The 26,087-nt window shown below is 31.5% G+C and overlaps 2 protein-coding genes across 2 annotated transcripts in view; one reads left to right on the forward strand and one right to left on the reverse strand.

Moving 5' to 3' along the window:
• LOC108915011 (tetraspanin-1) overlaps positions 1-13,781 on the reverse strand; it is a 52,998-nt gene extending 39,217 nt beyond the window's left edge. Inside the window, exons 1-2 of the mRNA XM_018720962.1 lie at positions 13,538-13,781; positions 7,913-8,022 (exon numbers count right to left, since the gene is read on the reverse strand). Of these exons, the coding sequence (XP_018576478.1) occupies positions 7,913-7,978 (66 nt within the window). The 5' untranslated portion in view covers positions 7,979-8,022; positions 13,538-13,781. The remainder of the gene's footprint in view (positions 1-7,912; positions 8,023-13,537) is intronic.
• Positions 13,782-17,494: 3,713 nt separating this feature from the next.
• LOC108914755 (60S ribosomal export protein NMD3) lies at positions 17,495-22,462 on the forward strand. The gene is made up of 7 exons (XM_018720636.1): positions 17,495-17,652; positions 17,735-18,020; positions 18,110-18,353; positions 18,435-18,728; positions 18,792-19,059; positions 21,918-22,097; positions 22,179-22,462. The coding sequence occupies exons 1-7, from the start codon at positions 17,603-17,605 to the stop codon at positions 22,372-22,374; spliced, it is 1,518 nt and encodes a 505-aa protein (XP_018576152.1). The 5' UTR covers positions 17,495-17,602; the 3' UTR covers positions 22,375-22,462.
• Positions 22,463-26,087: the final 3,625 nt, after the last annotated feature.

Consider the following 26,087-nt stretch of genomic DNA (forward strand, 5'->3'; position numbering starts at 1 on the left):
ACTCACAATATTTAAATTACCTCTAACTTCGTTGGTTCACGGTAATATTAGTATCAGACCCCAGACCAATACATAATGCAATATTTGCTCTCTTTATGACATAATTATGTTGATCGAATCTAAAAGGCTAAATTATTAACAGCATCAAAGGTGCAATGGCCTCTTGGAGACTATTGTTACAGTTGTAACATATCTATTGTAAACACGCGATCGTTTTAAATTAAACCAATCAATTTCCCACTGACCCAGTTCTTATCATTAACATCTCTATCGTTAACGGAATTTATTAATGAGTTTAATCTCATTTTTTAATACAGGGTGATTCTAAAATGTATAGCCAAATTTATACAGCGGATGTAGAGGTAAAAATAGATTGTATGAACCTAATTTACGTGATATCAAAGCACCCTCGACGAGTTACAGCCCCTTAAAATTGAAATAAAAAAGTGAAAATAAAAATTATTCCTAAACATCTGAAGATATTTTTTTCAAACAGGGCACATGACCAATACTTATAAATAACTATGTTTTATTTCACCCTGAATTTTGTATACTCCTTAATTTGACGGCTTGTACAATATCACCGGTGTGAAGTTGGTAGCCAAAAGTTAACAGCTAAATTTCCGGAAATACCCGAACGTCCATAGGCGTACCGTTAAACTTTCTACGGTTCAAGAAATACTTAAAAATATGTAATAGCAAAAGTCCTGCAATTACCGACAGGTTGAAGGTATTAATAACAGCCAAAAAATAGTTGAAAATAACGTATCAACTAATATTTACCAGATAAGCATCAGTGGACAGATAATGTAAATCCAAAAATTTGTTTTTCCTGAAATTTTATGATACGACTAATATTAAAAGAGAAAAGTGAATTGCATTGACCATATTAAAGTAAAAAAACGAATAACAAATAAGTGTATTAAATGTATAAGTACATAGGTATTGATAACATCAATAAAATTTATTTATAATGAGCGTTCAAATAAAAACGTGGTCGAAGTTGGCTCTGACACATTGGACGTAGGGAGTAGCTTATAGCGACCAACTTAACCTCATTTCTCAACGAGCTGTATAGCAGCTGTCAGTTTCAATAACGTTAATGACTATATAACTTTATTTTAAAGAATAATCGTGATAACAATAACAAACAATTAAAGGAGCTGCGGAAAGTGTCCCCCTCCTTGTTATAACAATAAATTAAAGCAGCTGCTGAAAGTGTCCCCCTCCTTGTTCCAAGCACTTTTCACACCTGTTCCTCAAAGAATTAAAGACATTTTCTAAGATGCTCGGGGTATTGTTAATTTCACGAATCTTGTCTATAAGTCGAGCCTGCAGATGGTTTAAATCAGGAATAGGCAGTTCAAAAATAGTGTTTTTAAGGTAAGGCCACAAAAAGAAATCACACGGCGTAATATCACATGACCTCGGTGGAAATTCATGTTCAGCATTGAGACTTATTAGTCGATTTTGGAAAACTTCCCTCAACATATTCATCGTCTCGCCTGCCGTATGTGCCCTTGCGCCATCTTGTTGAAAGTAAAAGTTTGTAATTTCGTTTTCTTCCAGCTGGTTAACAAAAGGAGCGATAATTTCTTCTCTATACCTTTGCGCAGTAAGAGTACCATTAAAAAAAATAGGTCCATAAATCCTCCTTCGATTGAGAGCACACCAAACTCCAATTTTTTGAGCGTGTAGAGGGCCCTCGACAAAAAAGTTATCTGGTTTTTCAGAAGACCACATTCTCATATTCTGTGAGTTTACGTAACCACTTAAATGAAACCAGGCTTCATCAGAAAAAAAGGTGATATTATGAAGTTCACCGTAGTTGTTTAAAAACCATTCACAAAATACAGCCCGTCGCGGAAAATCAACTTCATGAAGTTCTTGCTGACAAGTTAAACGATAGGAGAACAAACGCAAATCTTTTTTTAACACTGTGTGGCAGGTACCGACTGATACTCCCACCATTTGTGATAAAACACGTACAGAAGTTCTTGGCGCATTTTCCATTATTTGTTGGACATTTTCTTTTAATTCTTCAGTCCGCTTTTTAGGTCGGCCGCTTCCTTCTTTTCTTGTTACACTGCCCGTTTCACGAAAAACATTAACACAACGCTGAACTGCACTTTGAAAAATTTTGTACTCAACAACGCCGGGAAATTGATTTTGAAATTCTATGAAACATTCCTCAATAGAATACTTCCATATTCCATCAATCTTGCGTCCATTTCTAAAGTAGGACTCTATGATAAACACTTTTTGTTCTTGAGAAAACACCATTTTAAACGCTTTTTAAAACGAAAATATTCAAATTGATAGCGGCGATATAGCGCTTTGACAGATGACGTTTAAGTTCATTTGCTATACGCTACGCCCTACGTCCAAATTTTCAGAACCAACTTGACCACGTTTTTATTTGAACGCTTGTTATTAAAAAAAATATTAATAAATTGCATATTCTCAAAATTCCTGCCTCTTTCCTGAAGGCGAGAACGAATTCTTCGTCTAAAATATTACACTAAATTATATATAAATAGGTAGTAATAAATATAATAATATAATAAATTATACACTCGATTAAAAATTTCAATTTTATTGCAAAGTTCATTTACTATATTCAGTATACGAACTTTGAGGTGTTTGGAATTATCTACTGGAGAAGAATAAACTTGATCTTTGACGTGGCTCCAAAGGTAAAAATCACAAGCATTAAGTTCAGGAAAACGCGGTGGCCAAGTAATTGGCAAATTTTGACCACGACCTGTCCATCTTCTGGAAACAATTTTTAATGTAACCTAACCACAAGGTCGTTTAAATTGTTTTCTAAAAACCTGAGACAATCTCCTAGATGACGCAACATAATATGAGGTCCTACAGGGTAATATCCTGTCATACCTATCCATACATTGAGAGTGATTGTGTGCTGCTGGTGGATTTTGCACATCTCATGAGGATTTCATTACTTCAGATATGCATATTATGGGTATTAAAAATACCATTTCTTGTAAAAGTTGCTTCATCAATAAATAATAGAAGGTTAGAGAAATTACGATTTCTGTTTAACACTTGTAACATTCTTCTTCTCTTTAAATTTTAATTTAAATATCATTGTATTAAAGTCATAAACTTCTAAGCTGCCACAGTGGTGTTTCTAGATAGATCTGTTTTAGAGATAATAGATACTTAGGTTTCGATTAAAATAATTGATCATCGGAATAGATTGCCATAACTTTTATTGTACGTTACAGATACGGAAGTAAGTATACTAAGTATACGTTTACTTAACGAAATATTAATCGGGACTCAATATATTACCTATTGTTTTTAATTATTTTAATCAAACCACTGCATTTAAACACAATTGCCATCAAAATAACCGATTATCAGACACTTGTCCAGCACTACACGCCGCCGTACACCACGCCACGAGATGACCTAATGGGGATGATGGGCATAGACAAAGACAACACACGACAACCATAGAATGGGGTGGAGTCACTCAATAAGGAGGACAATTACTCCGATTTAGGTACAAGTGTATCAAATACGAGTGAAAATATTCAGTTTTAGTTTAAATATTATCACAAATGAGTAAAATTATTAAAATGCTCAATATTGAGTGAAAATGTACTCAATAATTTTACTCAATAGATTCACTCCGCACCTTTATTGCTTTCACTCACACGGATTTTTTTTACAGTGTATATGCCTATTCACTAAAAGTATATAAAATTTGTCATTTTTCTATAAACTAAATTAGAAGTTTTTATAAATAAGTATAATATTTTAAGCAAACTAACACCCTTAGTTATTAACACTACTATCAGTAATCTTTTCAATAGTTTTAATAAGCTTGCTTTAAACATCCTACTTTAAACTTATTTAATAATATTAATTAACAATATTAAATGAAGTGCGATGAATCCGCTCTAATTTGCTCGTTTAATATTGGACGCAAAAATTGTCAAGGGAAAAAACTTTAAGAATTACATTATCTGTCCAGCCATCAAAACATGGACAGGGACAGGATGAAATGAAGAGCGTACGTACGTCAAAACGTAGCTATTTATTAGCATTGGTCGTGGTCAAATTTGAAAAAAATTTACTTTTTATTTTTTTATTTCAATTTTAAGAGGCTGTAACTTATTAGGGGTGCATTTTGGTATCTAGGTAAATTAGGTTCAAATAATATATTCTTTAAACAAACATGTTTATGGAATGATAAAATCAATCTTTAGATAAATTGTGTAGGTGTCACAAAACATGTCAAATTGACACAGTTTGGGCTTGTACAAGATACCTGTGGATTAGATTATCAGCAGAGACACAACTATTCAATTAATACAAGGTCTTCGGGTAGTGTTGATAGCCTTGTTTCTTCTGAAAGAAATATTTATAAACCCAACGATGTCGCCTACCTACACATAGAGCAATAAGGGAGGGACTAAAAATATTGTACCATTTTTCTATTGCACAAGAAACATTTTTGTAAAAAGTAGTTATTGTATGAAGTTTTAAGAAATTTCTTGATCACTAGACTTTTGGAAAATAACAATCAATTTAGTATGATTTGTATAAAAACTGTAATCCAAATTAGGTACAGATTAGACTATTTTTTTTCAGCTTTAGTCAAATTAATCCTTATTTAGTACAATGAACTGTTAGTGTTACTCTCTAGATGAAAACAGTAGAAATAAATAAGTTGAATGTATATGAAGGTATTATAAATATGTGCTATATTTTTCCTGAATGTCATTCAACGATAAGACAATGCCACCGGGGTTATTAAAAAAATACAGTGATGGAAGTCCCTTTCCAATATTTGTTCTTTTAAAAGCTGTCAAGAAATAGAGAAGTTTCGATTTAAAAAATCAGAAAAAACACGTTGATGTGTATAACAAATAATCAAAACTCAACATTTATTTTTTAATTTAACCCCCTGACAGAAAAATCGAGTTTCGTTATAAATTACCATGCACAACATTAATAACCGGATTGTTTGCATGTTACACGATTTTATGTTTATGCAGGAACACGTACCTTTATAATAGCTAAAAAAATACAGTAATAATCACGCGAGTTGCAACTGCGACACTGGGTTAATAGTGTCTAGTTTTATTTCCCATATGGTTCTGAATTATTTATTAAAGGTATTCCCAATAGCTGTACCTGACAAAGAGTAATGGAGTTCACTTTGGAAGTCATGGTTTTAAATGTAAAACAATTATATTTTTTAATGAAATATTATTTATTCTGGAATTTCTTTTTGTTTAAAGAATTACAGTGTTATTTGTCTAATTTTTATTTTTACCTGGAGACAGTAAATGACTAATAAATTCACATAGTTGACAAACAAGTTGTGATCTTGTCGACTTTAAAATATATTTACAATTTTAAATATTTCAGATTAAAATCTACAAAGATCTGTCATGCGTCACTATCAAATTATTCTATTAAACCCACACATCCTCAGTGAAATACAGTCTACTTAGGCTAAATATTAGGTAAACAACGCTTATATTTTTTTGTCCAATAGACGAAAAAGGTTCTATAAAGTTGGTAGTAGTAAGTTTGGTTTTAAAATAAGGGTATACACAATGTACAGGGTGATTCACTATATTTTGACCCCCCTTTAACTTTTTTGTTTTACGAGTTACAAAAAAATGTGAAATATAAAAGTTACACGAGTTTTTATGAATTTTTCGAAAATGATAGTAGAAAAATATATGAAGTCCAAACAAAATGGCCGCGGATGTTAACTTTGTTAAGTTAAATGGAACACTGTATATTTTTACATATTTGGATAGAACGTTCACTGTCGAGCATAGCCGTATAGGGTTTGTTGGGTCCATCTCTAACAATAAGCGAGACACTTTAAAAAAACGAAAATAAGGTTTTTTATTAAGAAAATAATACATCCTTTAATTGTTAGACCTCTTTCAGGCATTTCTAACTTTTTTCCAATAACGTAATGATTACAGATTTAGTTATAATATATTTTGATATATCACACATTGATAAGGTCCAAAATGCGTATGGGTAATGTAACGAAATCTCACTAATTAGGCCGTGAGAGGTCTAATTACTCATGGACATTATATGGTAGGTCGTGACAGTGACAGGTAGTAATGTCTTGACAACATTGTTATTGATTGATAGTATGTATTATTATTTAATTAAAATAAGTTACACAGAAGTAGAAAATTATTTAGAATTAAAATAGAGTATGGAGAAGAACTTTGCTCTATTTTAATTCCTATTAAATAATAATACAAACTGTCAAACAATAACAATGTTGTCATGACATTACCTGTCACTGTCACAGCCTACCTTATAACATTGTCCATGAGTAATTAGGCATCTCACGGCCTAATTAGTGAGATTTAGTTAAAATACCTATATGCATTTTGGACCATATCAATGTCTGATCTGTCAAAATATATTACAACTAAATCTGTAAACCCTTACGTAACTGGAAAAAGGCAGAAATGCCTGAAAAAGGTTTAACAATTACAAGATGTCTTATTTTCTTAATAAAAAACCTTCTTTTCGTTTTTTAATAGTATCTCGCTTATTGTTAGCGATGGACCCAACAAACCCTACATGACTATGTTCGACAGGGAACGTTCTATCCAAATATCATTTTCGAAAAATTCATAAAAACTTTTATATTTCACATTTTTTTATAACTCTCAAAACAAAAAAGTTAAAGGGGGGTCAAAATATAGTGAATCACCCTGTACGTGAAATATTTGTACGAGTATACCTAATGATTTTCAGTAAAAATATACATTTCTCATAAATTGCTACCATTATCTGACCACTGTAATAATGACAATGGTACACATTAGCTATCGATTTTAGTGCATATAATGTGTTCGAAGAACACAATTTATATAGACTTTGTCTAGGTGTTACACTTAACCATATGTAAGTAACATTAGCATTATACAGGGTGATTTCACTTTAAATACAGAAACTTCAGGACTAGATTCATTACCGAAAAATAAGTAGAGTTTGCTCTATAAACTTTTTTCCTGCGGGACTGCCATATATTCATAATGCGTTGACGGAATTGAATTAAATTTTCTACAGCGTATTTACTTAATTAGACCTTTTATTGAATGTAATATTAATCTCGCGGCTTTAACCGCGTTCTACTGCGGGTGCCGCCCCAATTCCTAAGAACAAAATACGCCACTAGCGGTAGAAAAAAATAATGTCATATTCAGATACTGTTGCGTTAAATGAATGAAAAATGTTTCTTGGTGTTTTTTAATAGTAGCAGCAGTTTAGGAAATATTTGGGCTTATTTTTACGTTTTACTGAATTTTCCTAATAAATTAATCCTTTTATTTCATGAAAATCTTTTGGTTCTAACAAGTGACGTGCTACTAAAGCACTCGACAACTTTTCCCAAGAAATCAATACGCCAGTGGTGTCATTTTGTAGAAATTATTTTATTTCTGAAAAAAAATATCAAACTAAATAATAAAATAACATTAGCAAATAGGTTGAGTAAGTAATTAAGTAAGTAGCACGCCACTGGTTAACGCCACAAGGTTAATATTACATTCAATAAAAGGTCTAATTAAGTGAATACGCTGCAGTAAATTTCATTCAAATAGTTCAGCGCAATATGAAGATATGACAGAAAATATAATTTTTTGGAAACTTGAACACCCTGTATCTCGAATACCACGTCCCCAGAAAAAGTTTATAGAGCAAACTCTTCATATATTTTGGCAACTAATATATTCCTGCAGTTTATGTACCTACTTAAAGTGAAATCACCATGTATAAGTAAGTATACAAGGAAGAAGAAGCAAAATACAAGCTACCAATTATTATCAACAACTCCAAAATAAATGTCTGTCTACTACGGATAAAAATAAATTGTTCTACTTACGAATATGATGAAATTGAATATGCAAAGCACATATTTGGCCATAAAGGACCCACAGTCGTAAACCATTTTGTAAATTTCTGATTATACAAACAGAACTATTCCACTGAAACCTGAAAATAAAAATAGATAAATTAATAGTTTATTAAATCTTTGTCGATATCTTCATACCTTCATTGCACACATAATCATAAAATAAAAAATATAATACATATTTTATAAACATTACTATTGACTGATTTGACAATTATACATCTGTCAGTTGAGTTGTTAAAAGGAATTTTAATTAATTAATAATAAACTTAATTTTCAAACAGTCTAATGAACAAGGTTCGTTAATAAAAAGTTTCGTAATACCTGCAGATATAATTGTATCAATATTGCTTAAATAATGATAATTTCACTATACTACTGATGTACAGTTATGTTTAAACAATTTTTGGTTCACACATGTCATGCAAAAACAAAATATATTATCGTTTATTTTTATTATTTTCTTATGGGTGATGTATGTCCATAAATTCAGCATACGAGCAATTTAATGACAACCATATGGAAATATTTATATACGAGGTCTTCAGAAAATAACTGAACTTTATTTTTAAACTTTATAATTAATTTTATACACTATTGGTCCTTATTTCCTTCAAAGTACCTCTATTCACACATAAATATACCTGAGAATTTAAATTAAAACCCTTTCTTTTCGATATAAATATTATAATTGTTAATCACAGAAGATTATTCAAGTTTTGACTACTTTTGGCTAAGTAAATGTAAAAAAGATGGAATCTCAAAAGTAGCATATTAAAATTTTTACAGGACGTTGACAGTTACCTACTTGTGTCAATACCTGACACCAAGACAGGTATTTCAAGAAAATTTACAACTGTAGAAGAAGGATTTTGAGTAAATGCTGTTGATATATGCAGAAAATACATTTCTCCCCGCCCAATTCGCCTAACACAGAACAGATCTGTTTAAAATACATCAATCAAAAATGTACTTCTGAGCCTGTTGGAATCAACACATTGACGAAGGTACCCTCAATAGTTGCTTCATTTCTGAATATCGCAAATCCAATAGTATACTGGCCATTATATGAGGCGCACTCCAACAAATTTATTGGCTAATGAAGGTTCTGATCTTACAACCATCAAACGGCATGGTGGATGGAAGAGCTCCTCTGTAGCAGAAAGTTATGTTGGGGAGTATATATTTAACAAACTTGATAAAATAAAGCTGTTCCTTACAATAAGAGACATCCGTAACTTGTGCAAATTCTTCACAAACTTCAGCAGATATTATGCGTTCCGAAAATGATGGCAACAATGTTGTTATTAACGGAAAGGATGTTAAATGTGATAAAACAAAAAACGAAATGTCTATTACTATAACTATAAATGTTAATGTTAATAAGTAAATAATTTAAATTTGATTTATTATAGGTTTATTATATTTTCATTATTCTACTAATGAAATAAAGTTACTTTATTTCTCTACTGGATAAAGTATCACTTTAGATGGTTCATATGTGTGGATAAAAGTCTGATTATAAAGTGATTATGGATAAAAATATTTAACTAAAATAATACCGTATTACAGAATTAAGTACATATATAAAAACAAGTTTTTAAATAACTTATTTTATAACATACCATAACAACTTTATAATAAACAGAAGTAGTTAAAGAATTAAATTTTTTTAATAAACCACTATCGAGGATGTTACGTAAAATCTGGGTGAGAGCAGCATAACATTCGAGTTAAATATTTAAATATGTGCAAATTATGCATTAAACGTAAATCGGAACAATTAGTAAAGAGAAAAAATACACTAAAGATAGATAATATGCAAATCAACTGTTGTCTTGAATCGCAACTATTGCATAACAAAGGTTTTAACTATTTTTTAACTGTATCCCTTCTATTGTTAATTACTTAATATACCTAGTTGTTAACGTAATAGCGGTCAATTATATTATGCTTTTATATAACGCCAAAGGTTTAAGTTCAATTATTTGTTGAAAAAATTGTTATTAAAAGATATAATTAAATTACATTAAATATTATCTCAGACTGTGTGACAGGTTGCCACAATTTAACATTAAATAAAAAAATAAATATTGCAGTATCAGCGTAAGTGTTACAGAAGCGTATCCACCAGCAATAAACTTGCGACAGTTATTGCATAAACATATTGTAGCGATCTCTACACTGAATTTAGGAAACTGATGTCATTATCGGAATTTATTCAATTTGTTAAAATCCTGTGTAAGTAATAGTGTCATTTTATTTAAAACTAAGACAAGCTCTTGTTTAATTAATTCTTGCTTTGTTCATTGGGTGGTAGTGTCACGCTTTAATGAAGCATTTTTAAAGGTAGCGTTTGAATTAACATATTGAAATACATAAAAGTGAGAATACAACTTGTAACAGCAATATGACAAATATGACAAAAATCCAAAATACGCAAAAATGGCGAAGGTTCCGGTTTGCGTTAGATCTAGTGATGTGTATGAAAAATCTAAATGTTTGTGTCTCATATAAAATACCGCAAGCTTATAACTTTGCTATTTTTGGACCGATTTTGAAAAACAAAAATAGCGGCTATAGAATATGGTTCTAAAAAGCTGAACTTTTTGGCGCCTTAACGACACACGATTGCCAGTTTTTTAAATACAACAATGTATTATTTTCTGAATTTAACGATCTACGATTCAATTTTAATTGAAATTTACTAGAAAAATATGCAAGATTCTCATAAATATTTATATAACCGTTTCAATACAGCTGTCAAACATCCAAATTCTTCGTTTTCAAAAAAGTAATTATTAATGTGTTAGTTCATAATCTGTTATATAATGAGTATTAGATAGAGAAAAATTTCTATTTGTTCATTAGTAATATGAATCCCGATATGTATGTAGTTTTATACGAAAAAACACAAACTATTTAAAAAACAAAACATGTTAAAACTACGGTTTCACCATCTAAGAAAAAAACTTATTAAATCATGATAAAGTAAACACTGCATTTCCTGTACATACATTTTCATAAAAAAAATTATAAAACTGTCTCAAATAAACTATTAAATTCGCTGTTACCTCATACCCAGTATATTAAAATTTATTTAGAGAAATGTTAAAGGTAAATAAAGGTTATAAAGTTCAATAAAGTAATTAATATTCAAGGTATCATGGATACACTATTTTGATTGAATCGACAACAAAGAAATATCTACGGAACAAAAGCTGTAGCCTTGGTATTCACAAATAAATCGCGAAATGAACTACAAATAAGTTAATACCATTTAATCCCCAATGATTTATACACCTATATTAAAAATATGTAAACTAAATATCACAAACATATTACACCGTGTTACAGAAAGGAGTGCAGATTAGCAGATTTTATTTTATGATTCAAAAAATATTAGATACAATACAGAATAATAAATAAAAAAAATAAATCAATATTGCTGTCTATCTGTCTGTATACCTCGACTACTAATTAAAAAAAATGAAACATTGTGTATTTGAAATTATTTTAGTATTTTCGTGTAGCTTTCATCCAAAATCCCCGCACCAATTTTATTATATGCAATCACTATTCGGATGGACTATAATTTAATTTGTATCTTTATAATCGAGGACGTAATAAGCTATCCTGACTGCAGGCAAGAATGGGATCCCTTATAATTTCTAGATTCTTTCCCTCTGTTCTATATGATAACCTTGGGAAAGTTCTTTATAACGACTGAAGATGCAGCAGCTGCACACGAGAATCCGATTTTCACCTGGGGCCAAGGAATGCCTACTTTTTTAGGTAAAACGAACGAGATCGACCAACAATCACAGCACGAACTCGAAGGTATTTATGTCGGCATCCATTAACCTCGTCTAAAGTGCCGTACAGTACAGGTACACACGGTGTAAGAAAATGGCGTAAAGTATATTTTCTTTAGGGTTATCAACCAACAACTTGCACGTGGTGTCATTCTTCACATTTCTTAGAGTTCATGTATTATGCAGGTACGTTACAAGTTTAGGAAGTGATAACATTAAAAAAGTACTAAAAAAAAATTACAAAATTATTAATTAAAAAATACAGTGTGTCCACGGATCGTGTTGAAAAGAGGGGAAACTTTCTTATATTTCATTTTATGGAAACAAGCTTGTTAGAAAAATCTGTTTTATTCAAATATACAAAATGTTATTTTAAATTGTCCAGAAATCTAGTGGTTGATTTTACATTTTCAACGTTGAATATGTACAGGGTGTCTGTCCCCAGTTCATACTAACGACAGGTGTAAACGATGATCATTCTGTTGAAATTTGGCCTTATAGGAAACACCTTGTTTAATTAAAGAGTAATGTGATACATAGATATTTTTGTTCTGAAACAGTAAGTAAGCCTGTCTAGGTCAAAAAATTATTTCACGAATAAGTAAAGTGCTATTTTCGTAAAAGATATCAACAAATTTGATTGAATTGAATTAATAAGTTTGTTAAAAAAAATTGTTAAATTTTTGTTACCTTTCGATTTGAATAGGGGTAAACCATACAATTTCAATATATACAATATATTACAACTATGGGAAGGAAATTAATATAGTTTATGGCCCATGGAAATTCTTTTCCAAAATGAATACTTTGAATTCTTTTTTCATTTTATTTATAAGAAAGATTACCTGTCTACAAATGGCAAATATTTGAAATTTATGTCCAGTGTATAGACAGTTTTGATTGAGAAAGATGGTGTAGCTGCTTCAATCACACATTCAAAGTAGGTACCCATTTTGAAGAAACATATATACGGACTAAATCGTGAAATCGTTGTTTTCAAATATGATAAAATGTAAAATTCATGTTGCCTAAAACACGCAATCATTAATAATAAAAAATATATCCTTAACAAATGGTATTTTACAAGAGTGTGACACAAATCTAGGACAGTAAAACTTGACAATAAATCCAAATAAACAAACGCACCACTAATTCTGTAATCTAACGTTCATTCGAGGAAATTAAATATTTAACTTAAGAAATAATGTGTGTGTGAGGAATAATTAAGCTGGATGACAAATATTAAACATTGTAACGCTCTTTTAGGCTGTAAAGATTACATTTAACGTAATTTAATTTTCAAAGAGGTACTAAACAAATGTTGCCAGTTAAAAATTTTTCTAAAGGCAACATAAATATTAAAGCAGTGTGTTCAAAGTAAAAAAAAATAAATGTGCTAATACAGCAAAACACACTGCCACAGGTTGAATTATCATCGGTATCACCTTAGAAAAAGCAATAATCACCGGCCATTAAGATAGGGTAGTAAAAAATAAGCATGCGATATAAACATTCACTAGTATTGTAACATTGCCAGATATAGTTGTCATTAATAATTGGCAAAAATAATTTATAGAAAGATAAAATAATATAAAAATATAAGTACTTATTGCTGTAAAGTTTTTAACAGAGCAAATCGAGATCTAAATTCTTTATTTCTTTACATTTTGCGAAATAATTTTTAATTTAACGAAATAATTTGATTATGTGATCGTCACTGATCAGTGAAGGTGGTACATCCAATATTAGACACAAGTATTTTAAGACTTTAAGTAGGTACCTTGCAGTTCAGACGTTTTATCTATGAACGTAGATATCCGAGATCAATCCAATGGGTAATCCAATTTGTTGAGATTGCGGAACATAAACAAAAAAACACGTGGATTCCAACATACAAACTGGAATTAACACCGACGACGAAAATACACCACTCCACGCGACAAAGAGCGAAGACGGAATGAGGAATGAGAATGAGGGATCGGAATGAAACGATTAAATTGCCTTCCGAGTACTACAGAGCAGGCCGAATCATGAGGCATCAGGCTTTGCGCGATTGTTACGTTGCTGCTCTGCGTGCACCTCTTTGCATTGCTTGAGATGCAGGCTCAAGAACCTGTTGCTTTACAGGACGATTCCACAAAATAAATATTCGAGTTTATACAGTTTCTGTAGTTCATCTAAAAATCTAAAAATGCTTGAGAGTGGAATGACCAAATAAAAGGCAGGGTCATGTTGTCACATCTAGTTCCGAAATTTTCCATTAGAAAGTGAAATTAGGAAGTTTTATAATTTATTTCGCGTTTCACCTAAAAATGTAATAGGTAAACTGATTTTTTATAACAAAAAAGTTTCATGTTTGTATTTTATTGTCTGGAGTTATTTATTTGTGACCTAGTTTTCGTTTTTTTTTTATATTTATTGGGTATTCTGCCACCTCTGAAAAAATTTAAAAAATTAATTAAATAAATTCACCTTCATGAAAATAGTTTTACCTAAACCAAAAGTCTCACACTGAAAAAAGTAGACAAATACAAAAACACATATGTATGACTATAGTACAGGAAAGTTTGGAACCCCCCTCTATCTCAGAAAATACTGCTCAAACAAAAAAATGATTAGGACAAAAGCTGCAGGGTTTTGAGTGAGCAATCCAACGGTGACCTTGACCATGACCTTGACTATGACAGTCAAGGTCATTTAGAGGTTTGACGTTACAGTTACCTTTAGGTCATGGTCAAAGACATGGTATAGGTCATTTTTAAATTTTACGCTCACTCAATTTCCGCAGTTAAGAAAAGTTTTACTTAGTTTTGATCATAGAATCGACCTGTTCAGGGTTGGCAGCTAATTGTGAGACACCCTGTAGACTTAGGGTGCATATGAAATTAAGGTGGGTTCTCATATTAGTCAACTTCATTGACCATTATCATTGAATCTACGCAACTGGACATAGAACTGGATGTAAAATTCGTTCACATGATTCAAGAACCTTGATTATATAGTCTACAAACAAGACCAATTCTTGGTTTAGAAAGTGTGAGTATCAAATTACATGTAATTTTAAGATATTTAGCCACAGGAGATTCGTTTCTATCTCTGAGTGCACTGTACAGTTGCCTAAAAACAATATTTCCTAAAATTTTAGCTAAAAAACACAATGGTCCAAAACATTTTAAATTGAAAAAAAAAATCGCATGAAGGTTTAAGCAAATTAACGTCGTCCCTGGTGCGAAGTTGCTGCACGCTGCAGTTTGAAAGCGCTGATGGCGGTTTTGAATGTTTAAAAATTGTGTTCGAAATTTATTCAAATCTCGTTTCAAAGTAACACAAAAATATGCTCTGCAAAAATTGTTCAAAGTTGTTTCCATAAGGTGTGTAATAATTGTTCCCGTACTACACGCCACACGGTACTGCTAGAAATACCCATTTCTCGGCGATAACGCACGTGCACAAGATGCACAGGGTCGGCTTACATTTATGGTTCATTTTTTTCATTAATTTTCTCGAAAACAGAAGCACTTAGACCATCAATTGCTCATTTTTATCAACCTTTTCAAAACAAAGTACTTATTATTTCAGATACACCCTATATTATCGAGCAATAGCGTTGAACGGATGCTTGCATTAATCTATTTTATTTCAACGGCATAAATTCAACGATACTGATCAATGAAGTTGACTAATGAGAACTCGCTTTTTCTTGGCTGTTTTATCGGCGTAGCATTAATTTATATAAAATAAAAATAAATATTTTTGTGATTTTGTGAACTGATAAATTATTACTATTAGAAGCATATTAAAATAAAAAGTCTCCATCTGTAATAATTAATTGCATGTGTGTTAATGATGAATTCATCACAGTCGGAGTTCATTCAACTCTCAAGCACTTTTAAATGAACTGATAGTTATACTTTTTTACATCTGGATGAGAGTGCACTAAACACAGGGTCTTACGAATTACATAAGCCCAACCTGGTGATTAAACTTCTTTAAATAAGAAACAAAGTGAGATTAGTTTTACAGATTTAGGATATTAAGTTTGAAATTTTTGAAATCATAATGAAAATAAATAAGTGAATATTTTACTTTACAACGTAGATAACTGGGAGCCAAACTAAAGTTTAGCCCTATTTTTTTTATGTAAAATTTTTTCAGTTATTAAAACCATAACTATAAAATTCGTATATTTTTTCACAGAAAATCTCTTGCGTTTTTATTTTAAACTGACCATTTTCTGGTATTCTGGTATTTAATGATTTAAACTTCGTTAGTTGTTTAGATCGGAAAAACCATATTTGACTTCCTTATTTTTTTTTATTAGGCAACGATTAAATAACAAAAAATTTTTTAAGTAAAGTTCAAAGAGCAAATGTTCTAGTGTTAAATAAGTGAAAAGAAAGACGTCAAACGATTTCGTCGTATATGTTACAAAGTTTTACCTAGGTCACCCAGTTTTACCCATATGAATAAACTAATTTTACCTAATCATAGTGGTTTTAACTTCAAACAAGAACAAACATAAGAAAAACGCTTCACTTAACTTATGTTTGTAAAGGTTGATTTACAGCGCGATAGTTAAGGTACCTACATTAGAAAAATTATTCGTCAATAAATGTTCTCCAAAACTGTAATTTATTTACCTTAATCTTTATTTTAACAATCATAGTAATATATTATGATACTATTGAATTAGTTATTGTTAGAAGATATAAGAATCTTAAAATAGTAATCGCTTCAGCACATTGAACATTCACTGATGGGTATCTAACGCTAATTAATAAATCATTATTTTCGAACTACATACATAATTTTATTAGCGAATATTATAGGAAAAGTTAAATAACGACAATTGATTAAACAATATAACGATCAATGCCGTTCCGGCATGGAACTGATAAAGCATAAATTTGTGGCGTGTTTTGGCTCCGATAGGAGACTTACAATACACAAACGCTACACAGACAATAAGACAAAACGCCAAGAAACGGTTTGACGTAGCCGTTAGACATGACAATCCCCTCCTCAGGCAAGCCGTTGACTACGTACCCGACGTGACCGACAAACACAAAAGACCTAGACACCAACTTTTTGACCCTGGGTGACCCCAACGACATCCCCCCCCTTGCCCGCTAACCTTTTCTGTTTCAGAGACATCCAGGATCAAGAAACGAAGACAACGACACACACACACATACACACCCCCATACCCTCCTTACCCCTCCCCTCCCGCGCTAGCCTAAGGGCCACCTTAGCAAAGCGCATCGCAGGCTGCATAGCCGAACTGCCCTACCCAACCATACCACACATAAATATGACACCACCCCCAGGGTTTACACAGACGTGCCGGCGAAGCAAGAAGAGTGCCAGAAGAAAGGGCCCTAGCCGGCTGGGGCCCAGCCAGGACAAAAGGAGGTCCCACAAAGCGCCTACACCGGCCGCATTTGCGGTCGGGGTAGACGACGGATGGGGCCCACTTACGAAAGCTGTCCAGGCCTACACGAGATGAGGCAGGATAAAGAGGGATAATCCCCCTCGATCCCAAATCATTGAGGCCAATTTCTAGCCATGGAATAATGGCGTGTTCTAGGACTGTCCATCGACAGAATCGAAACTAGCCTTTAATAATAACTAATCGCCCACGCTCAGTAATTATTCTACCTTCTGAACGCGACTAGTATACGCGACAATATTTACTTGTACTATTTTACTGAGGAAGAAGAAGAGTAGCATGTGTCAAGCGGCAGTTTAGTGTCATTTTTTCAATTATGGTTTACTGTGAAATTCTGTAATTAATTTAAACAAAAAAAATATATATATATAAAGAAAATATTACTTGTTGTCTAAAATGGAATACATTCAAAATATTCCTCCAACCGATTCCATTCCAAACAAAATGTAAGTAAAAATTCAATTTGAGGTTAATTTGTCCACGTTTTTTTACCCTTGCTACCTGATTTAAGAACATTTTTATTTTTAGATTATGTTGCGAATGTGGAATTCCAATAGAACCAAATCCAGCAAATATGTGTGTAGCTTGCTTACGAACACAAGCTGATATTACAGAAGGTATACCAAAACAAGCTACACTTTATTTTTGCCGAGGATGTGAGCGCTACCTTCAACCACCTGGAGAGTGGGTACAGTGTGCTTTAGAATCTAGAGAATTACTTTCGCTGTGCCTGAAAAAGCTAAAAGGCCTAAATCGAGTTAAGCTTGTGGATGCTAGTTTTGTATGGACCGAACCTCATTCAAAACGCATCAAGGTATTTATATGCTTTTAAGAAATATTAATAAGTCTTTTTAATAGTAATTAATAATGTTCACTAATAAGCTTAGTAAATTTTTATAATAGGTAAAATTAACGGTTCATGGAGAAGTTGTTGGAGGTGCTGTTCTCCAGCAGGTATTTGTTGTGGAATATACTGTAGCCCATCATATGTGTGACGAATGTCATCGTTCCGAAGCAAAAAACTTTTGGAGAGCATCTGTTCAAGTACGACAAAAAGCAGAGAATAAGAAAACCTTTTATTACCTCGAACAGCTCATTTTAAAACATAAAGCCCATGAAAATACTTTAGGCATAAAACCAATCCACGGTAAGCATTTACCTCCTTATGTTATGTATATAAAATAAAAATTATAAATATTACAAATCACAAAATACTTGTATGTTTTAGGTGGCCTGGACTTCTTTTATACAACTGAGGGTAATGCTAGGAAAATGGTGGACTTTCTTTCTGCTGTTCTTCCATGCAAGTACCAGCACTCAAAGAAACTAATATCTCATGATATACACAGCAACGTTTATAATTATAAATTTACATATTCTGTAGAAATAGTACCTATATCAAAAGACAGTGTGGTTTGCTTGCCGAAGAAACTAACGCAGCAATTGGGTGGAATTTCTTCTATATGTTTGGTTTACAGAGTTACAAATTCAATTCATTTAATTGACCCAGCTACAAATCAAAGTAAGTATTTTGTCAACGAAACCAAATCCGATACAATTTAAAATGATTTTGTCTCATTTTTAGTTGCCGAATTAAATAGCACCACATATTGGCGCTATCCTTTTGGTGCCATCTGTAATCCAAAACAGCTCGTGGAGTATGTAGTAATGGATATCGAGCCGATTATGGATAAGGAACGCAAAGTCTTTCCTGGACAAGGTGCGATTTCTAACCGCCATGTACTGGCTGATATATGGGTTGTGAAAGCATCAGAGCTGGGTATGAATGACAATACGATTCACACTAGAACCCATTTGGGCCATGTCCTTAAACCTGGAGATTCGGTCTTGGGGTAAGAAATGTTCGTATATTTTCATAAAACTAAAAAATAGTACATTAATTTAATAAAGAATATTTTTTAATGGGAAGCAGTAGCGGCGAGTGAAAATTGAAGTGGCTATAGTTTGATAATGAAGCGTAAAACCCGTTATATTTTTTAGAGGGTGGTTTCTAATTTCATATAGAAGACTTTTTAGAAAAAAAAATCAAAGGGATTTTTCTCAATAAAAATTTAAATAAATGTTCAACCTTGAGATCACAAAAAGAGTTCTGCATATAAAATGTACCATTTTATAGATGTATAACAGTATAAACCATAATATAATAAATAACAAAACTTGATTTGTGACTCTTTTTTTGTGGGGGTGCGATATGTATATGCATCCCTTTTCAAGATCTCAGGATAGGCCAGCCCTATATTAATTTTTTATTTTGGAAATTTCTTAGGCCTTTTGTGTGGATCTAGAAATGATTCCCTAAAAAATAGTAAAAGCTTTGTGATCAATATACAGGGTGTTTTAGGAAAAAATACTATAAAATCAGGTGTTGATAGAACTTAAACAAATAAGAACCATAGGTCTATCGCCTTCTATTTTTGAGATACAGAATATCAAAAATTATTTTTTAAAATAGCCATGATTTTTCCCAGAAAATAGTATAGTGCATTGAAATTTGGTACAAGTAAGATTTTGGGAGTGCTAAATATGCCACTGTTATTCATTTTTAACTATCTGCTTGAAGTCGCTAGTTATCTGATCACCTTACCTAGATATAATTTTTATTTTTTTGAGGGTTTTTTTATGGTGCATGTCATATTATAATATAAAATTCATTTTATATTAAAAAGAGTTCTCTTGAAATCCCTGAAAACACATAATTTTTGAAAAAACATTATTGACTGCCTCAAAATCAACCAGACTCCATTATATACAGGGTGTCTGGGTATCTATGTTGCTTCCTTAAAAAGTTATGTTATAGACAAGGCGAAAACCTCACATTCGTGGGAAAAATTTTTCAACTCGATTTTTTTGCATATTCAGATTCGTGAGATGTTCCTTAACATGAATAAAGATGATGCCGGCCGGAAATCTGGTGCCCATTTGTTTAAACGAACTTTTTTTAAACAAATCGTAAAAATTGGTTTTTCTACTCCGGAAAATTTTTTTTTAGGTTTTTTGGCACATTATAAACAAAAAAGTTCCTATGCACTATGCCTCTAAAATTGATTGTTTTAAAATTATAAACAATTTAAGTTGCTAAAAATGCGAAAATGACGATATTGAACAGCGGATTTCCGGGTTAAAAATTGTTATTTTTGATGTTGCCAGATAGCTAAATTAAAGTTTAAACATCCCCCTACAAGATGCTGAAGAGTTTTTGGGACTCGCATTACTCTAAAGCCTTGTTTTTAAATTGTTAATAAAGCGCTATTTCGTCTAGCGACTTTAGCTTATGTTTTATGTCTGAATTAAGCAACGAAGAGTTTGATGCATTGCAAAGATTATACCTAAAAATATTAAATAAACAAGGCAAAACAGCAGATGAAGCTAGAAAATTAATTTTCTCTCATAGTAGTGGTATGGGCATTAATTTAAGTAAAATACCATACTCTTCCGATGCATTGAAATTACACGTCTTAAGAGCTTCTTTACAAACGTACATATAGAAAAGTCCCATTTTTCCTCAATATCAATATTTGGTTATCAAAATGAAACAGGTGAATTATTACCTAAAATTATTACCAAAGATCCATTACCCAAAGACTTGTAAATGTACAAAAAACTGTAAGACTTAAGCTTGTTCCTGTAGGAAAAACTGTCACTTGTATGTACCTTTATGTGGTGTAAAAAACAAGGCTTTAGAATAATGCGAGTCCCAAAAACACCTCAGCATCTTGTAGGGGGATGTTTAAACTTTAATTTAGGTATCTGGCAACATCAAAAATAACAATTTTTAACCCGGAAATCGGCCGTTCAAAATCGTTATTTTCGCATTTTTAGCAACTTAAATTGTCTATAACTTTAAAACTATCAATTTTAGAGGCATAGTGCATAGGAACTTTTTTGTTTATAATGTGCCAAAAAACCTAAAAAAAATTTCAGGAGTGGAAAAACCAATTTTTACAATTTGTTTAAAAAAAGTTTGTTGAAACAAATAGACACCAGATTTCCGGCCGGCATCATCTTGATTCATGTTATGGAACATCTCACGAATCTGAATATGCAAAAAAATCGAGTCGGAAAATTTCTCCCACAAATGCGAGGTTTTCGCCTTGTCTATTAGGATTAGTTAAAATGGAATAAAAAGTATGTTTTCGAAGACTTATACTTTTTAGGGAAGCAATTGTATGAAAGTAATTTGATCTAAATTGGTTTATTTTCATCCAATCAAGCTGCCCTTGAAGTACGTTCATTTTGGGACACCCTGCATATTAAAGCTGGTTGACTGTGGGACAGTCAGTTGAGTTTTTCTTAAAAACGTGTTTTCAGCAATTTCAACAAGAATATTGTTCTTATGTAAGACGAAATTATAAATTTTAATACAAAACATAAATCGTAAAAAATTAATCTCAATTAAGATTTGTCATAAAATGTCGCTAGATAAGGATTGATGTAGATTTAGCACCTCCTCCAAAGAGTTACTTGCAGCAATGCATTATGCTTTATTTTTGGAAGAGGTGGTTAAAATTTGATTTTAAAAAATTATCTTTGACATCCTAAATATCAAAAACAAAATACGATAGGCAGATGGTCCCTAAGAAAAAATTGTCTAACCTTTCTTTGTTCTGTCAGTCTTTGTATCCATAACCACTTCAATTTTTCCGAGCTGCTTCTGAGTTTTAACCACCTTTTTTTATTTGTCTGACTTCAGGTACAATCTGGAAGATAGTAATGTTAATGATGTCAACTTTGACAAGTTGGATAGAAGTAATATTCCAGATGTACTCTTAGTGAAGAAACACTATGGCGATAGGTCTTTCATGAGGAGACAAAGAATTTGGAAACTGAAACGTCTGGCCGAAGGGGATACCGCGTTTGATCCAGATGCAAAGTGAGTTATTTTATTTTTGTATACAGATTTTTCTAAAGATGCTTCTGTTAAACAAATTTTTGACTGCAATGAATATTTTAGTGATTTCCACGAATTTATGGATGACTTGGAGGAAGATCCCACACTTAGACAAAATATTAACATTTTTAAGGATAAAACAAAACAGATTCCAGTCGATTCTGATGATAAGTATGATGAGACTATCCCTCATGTTACCCTAGAAGAAATGTTGGATGATTTGGTTATCGATGATGCGGAAATGGAAGAAGTGGCATAATTCATCTATTGTTCTTTAAATAATTATTTTATGGAATTAAATATAATTATTTTGTTGGATGTGGTTTATAAATAAAAATGAAATTTAATTTTTCATTGTGTCATTCATTATCTCTAAAGATTTGTTGTATATATATAAATATTGCATCCGTTCAATACAATAAGACAATCTGCAAATAAATTTTAGATAAAAATTTGGCAACATTAAAAATATGTTACATACTTACGTCCTTTTGGTTTTTTCATACTATTTCTCTTTTTAAAATTAGTCCGTAATTTGTTGTGCAGAAAAATATATAGGGTGTTCCTATTTATAGGGTGACTTAAAATTGAAAATGTGGCTGCCGTTACAGGAGAACAGAAAAAGCAAATAGGAAACCACAAGCAGAGACCTTTAAATATTTGTCTCAAAATTTCTTCTTGATGTGGTTACCACTCCAAAAGTTGTGACATCATAGAAATTATTTTTTCCAGTTTCAATTATTTTTTTTTACATCATGTGAAAGTCCTATTTTTTCTCAACAACTTTTGTTAGAAAAAGGGTCGATATCTTTTTCTTTCCAAAAGATATAAGATAATGTGTATATGGAAACTAAACACTAGCAGATCAAGTCGGCACTGATTTTATCAGTTTTGCTGTGGAAAACAAGGTAGTTTCAATGTTTATATTAATTACTTGAACATTGTGCAAATTTAGGAAATTTAAAAAAGTAAAGTCGATGAAAAATTAAATATGATATTGATTTATGGGCAAACTGGGGAAGATTCGAAGAAGTTTTGATTTCCACGGCAATGCTGATGAAATAAGTAACAGACTTGATCGAACCAGTGTTTTTCTCTATACATAGCATTTACTATACAGGGTGATTCACAACTTACTTAACTTCAAAAAAATTTGGGAATAGATGCAACATGAGAAATAGAGTCAATATCGTAAAAAAAAATTGTAAAATCCTTAGTTTCGGAGAAAAAAATTATTGAAGTTGTACTACTTTCAAGTATTACATTGCTGGACAACTGTAGTCTCTAGCGCGTCATTCGCAATACGCGTGGAGAGCCACATGGCCTCAGCGACTCGCAATACAATCGTCGTTAGTGTTTACAATAGTTTTTTAGTACCTAGTTAGTGTCAGAAATGACTTGCGTGTATAGCAACTCGGAATTGGTGGATATCGTTTTAATTTATGGTGAAGCAAGACAACATTTGTATTATGGTGAAGCATTTGTGTTATGGTGAAGCAAGACAACATTTGTGTTAGTTCGTAGAAACTGGTTAATATGGGCTCAAATGTGTTTACATGTTGGTAGACAAAATTTTGAATAGTTGTAACATCAGGTATGTCAAATTGTTTTATTAATTAAAACCAAAAATTTTATTAATTAATAATAATAATAACGGCAAAAATTGAACTTACTGATATAAAATAGGTGCTATAAAATTCTATTTATTCCTTTCCTTCCGAAATTCTATCAACTTTTTGTCCGTTTGTGCGAGGTCAAGTTTTACGGTGGACCAGTTTCCAGTGTGTGTATTTTTAAATCATTTTCGAACTGCCCTTATTGATTTTTCTTTACAAAATTATATTTGTACATCCCCTGTACATCCAGAATTTTTTATTTTATTTTTTTGATAAGTTCTGAATCACCCTGTAGGTATTTTTAATTGGAAGAGATGTCAAAAATCTTTAATAAAAAATGTAGAGAAAAATTTAAATGTTTATAATATGTAAAAAAATATGTGTGAAATAGGGAATAATTATTTTGATGATGTCACACCGTTAGGATCTTATCAAGATGAAATTTTAAATCAAATGTTTACGTAATTTCCTATTTGCTGTTTTCTTCTTTCTGTAATGGTGGCGAACCATCAGTTCTGGGCTGGGTCACCTTGTAAAACAGACTTTAGTGGTCTATAAAGATACAAATAAATGTAAAATATGTTGTAATAAAGATTAAGGATATTTGGAAACCATAAACTTCAAAATTGAAAATTATAAGCCTGCTATTTCTTTTAGGTGCCAATGTTTGAAAAATTGTATTAGCAATTTTTTAATTTAAAGTCTGACAATACAACAATATTACTGTATACCCCTTGGCTTGGTATACTATTGTTTTTTATTATGATAAACATATACAATTGTAGGATTGCTCTTTTTCGATAGTAGAAATTAATTTAAATTAAAATTGTAATATATTATACCTAGTTTCTGAATATGAACAATCTTTTGGTTTATTGAATAAAAAATAGGTATACGCCATTTTTTATTTAATTTTTACTTACTGTGTTAACGACCTGTAAGTAATTATAAATCAGGACACCCTGTATATGTAAATCATAAATAAGATAAGTAGTAGTAATACAACATGTAATAATTATGTTTGTTAATGAATAATCTTTAAATTTTGTTTCTGTCTTGTAAATTGTGTTGATAACACTAAATATTCCATCCAATTATAGATATTCAAACTCCAGTTGAATGAGGATCGGTTTGGGTTTGTATGTACAATAAATCATAAAAACAGTTTATAAAAAAAGCATGTACCCACAGGTTTTATAACGCATAAAAAATTGTAGTTCCTTTGGTGCTATGTAAAACCTCTTTAAAAGATAATATGTTGTGTTAAAAAATGAAAAACACCTGCCTAACTAAAATTATTATGATATAATCTAAATTATTAATAGTTGAAATAACATAATAAACAAAATATTTGTTTATGTTATTGAATGGAATGATATGTGAGGTGATCCTGATGTGGATCAAAGTTCATTGATGCTGCCTTTATTGGCTTGTTGACAAGACTTTCTCTTTATTGTAATCACTATCAAATCATTTTAAAATTTGTCGGTATTCTTAAAACAAGTAATCATTTCCCTTGTGTTTAGGAAAAACATTTTGAGATTTTGAGAAAAGTGAAATGTCATGCCAACACATCAGAGATTTTATAAAGTTTCTTTCCTCACTATTTAGAAATTTGCAAAGATATTATACATTTTCGTAGATTTTTTTTTAAAAAGACAAAGAAAAATTGAATAAATTCCACAATAATCATTGCAAATATTGACACATTCTCAATAAATCAGAGATACCTATAGCATTGTCAATCTATAAAGTGACGCATCAATTGCTCCATGTTACAAGTTATAACTATAAACATTCATGGAGATTAGTATGTAAATCAGTGTAGATAGTACCAGTAGCTGTTAATTTCATATCCAGTACTGTATTAAAAGAAATGAGAATCCAGCGTTGCCAGACGTCCCGATTTTGGCGGACGTTCCGCTTTTTAACCCAAAATTAAATGTCCCACGCGGGACACGTTCAGTCCCGCTTTTCCCGCTCTTGAATTATTTAATTATTTTCTCCAGGTTTTTTTTTTGGATGAAAGAATCCCGCTTTTTTATTCAAAAAGTTTCAAAATCCCGCTTTGCCCGTGAATTTTATTTATTTTCTTATGATGGCAGCGCAGCTACTCCTTCACTTTTTAAGTCATGTCAAGGAAACTTGACATATTATAGTGAAGGTATTTTTACAAAACGCAAGTAGTTTTTCATAAACCACTTCATGTACTTGTAAGTGTGTAAGTTCGTGTTGCATTTCAAAATGGATTTCAATTTTATTTAGGTATTATACTTCTACAAACAACCGCGTATTTGGAGTCTATCTAGATTATTTAAACTTCATCTTTTTTGCTAAATTTGCAGCTACAGCTCGA

Source organism: Anoplophora glabripennis, unplaced genomic scaffold (genome assembly GCF_000390285.2).
Source record: "Anoplophora glabripennis isolate ALB-LARVAE unplaced genomic scaffold, Agla_2.0 scaffold19, whole genome shotgun sequence".
Lineage (NCBI taxonomy): Eukaryota > Metazoa > Arthropoda > Insecta > Coleoptera > Cerambycidae > Anoplophora > Anoplophora glabripennis.

Bases quoted from the DNA above. Each gene is read 5' to 3' on its own strand.
- LOC108914755 (XM_018720636.1), top strand. From the start codon at position 17,603: ATGGAATACATTCAAAATATTCCTCCAACCGATTCCATTCCAAACAAA. The intron at 17,653-17,734 runs GTAAGTAAAAAT...TTTTATTTTTAG, and splicing joins GATTCCATTCCAAACAAAAT to ATTATGTTGCGAATGTGGAA. The intron at 18,729-18,791 runs GTAAGTATTTTG...TCTCATTTTTAG, and splicing joins TGACCCAGCTACAAATCAAA to TTGCCGAATTAAATAGCACC.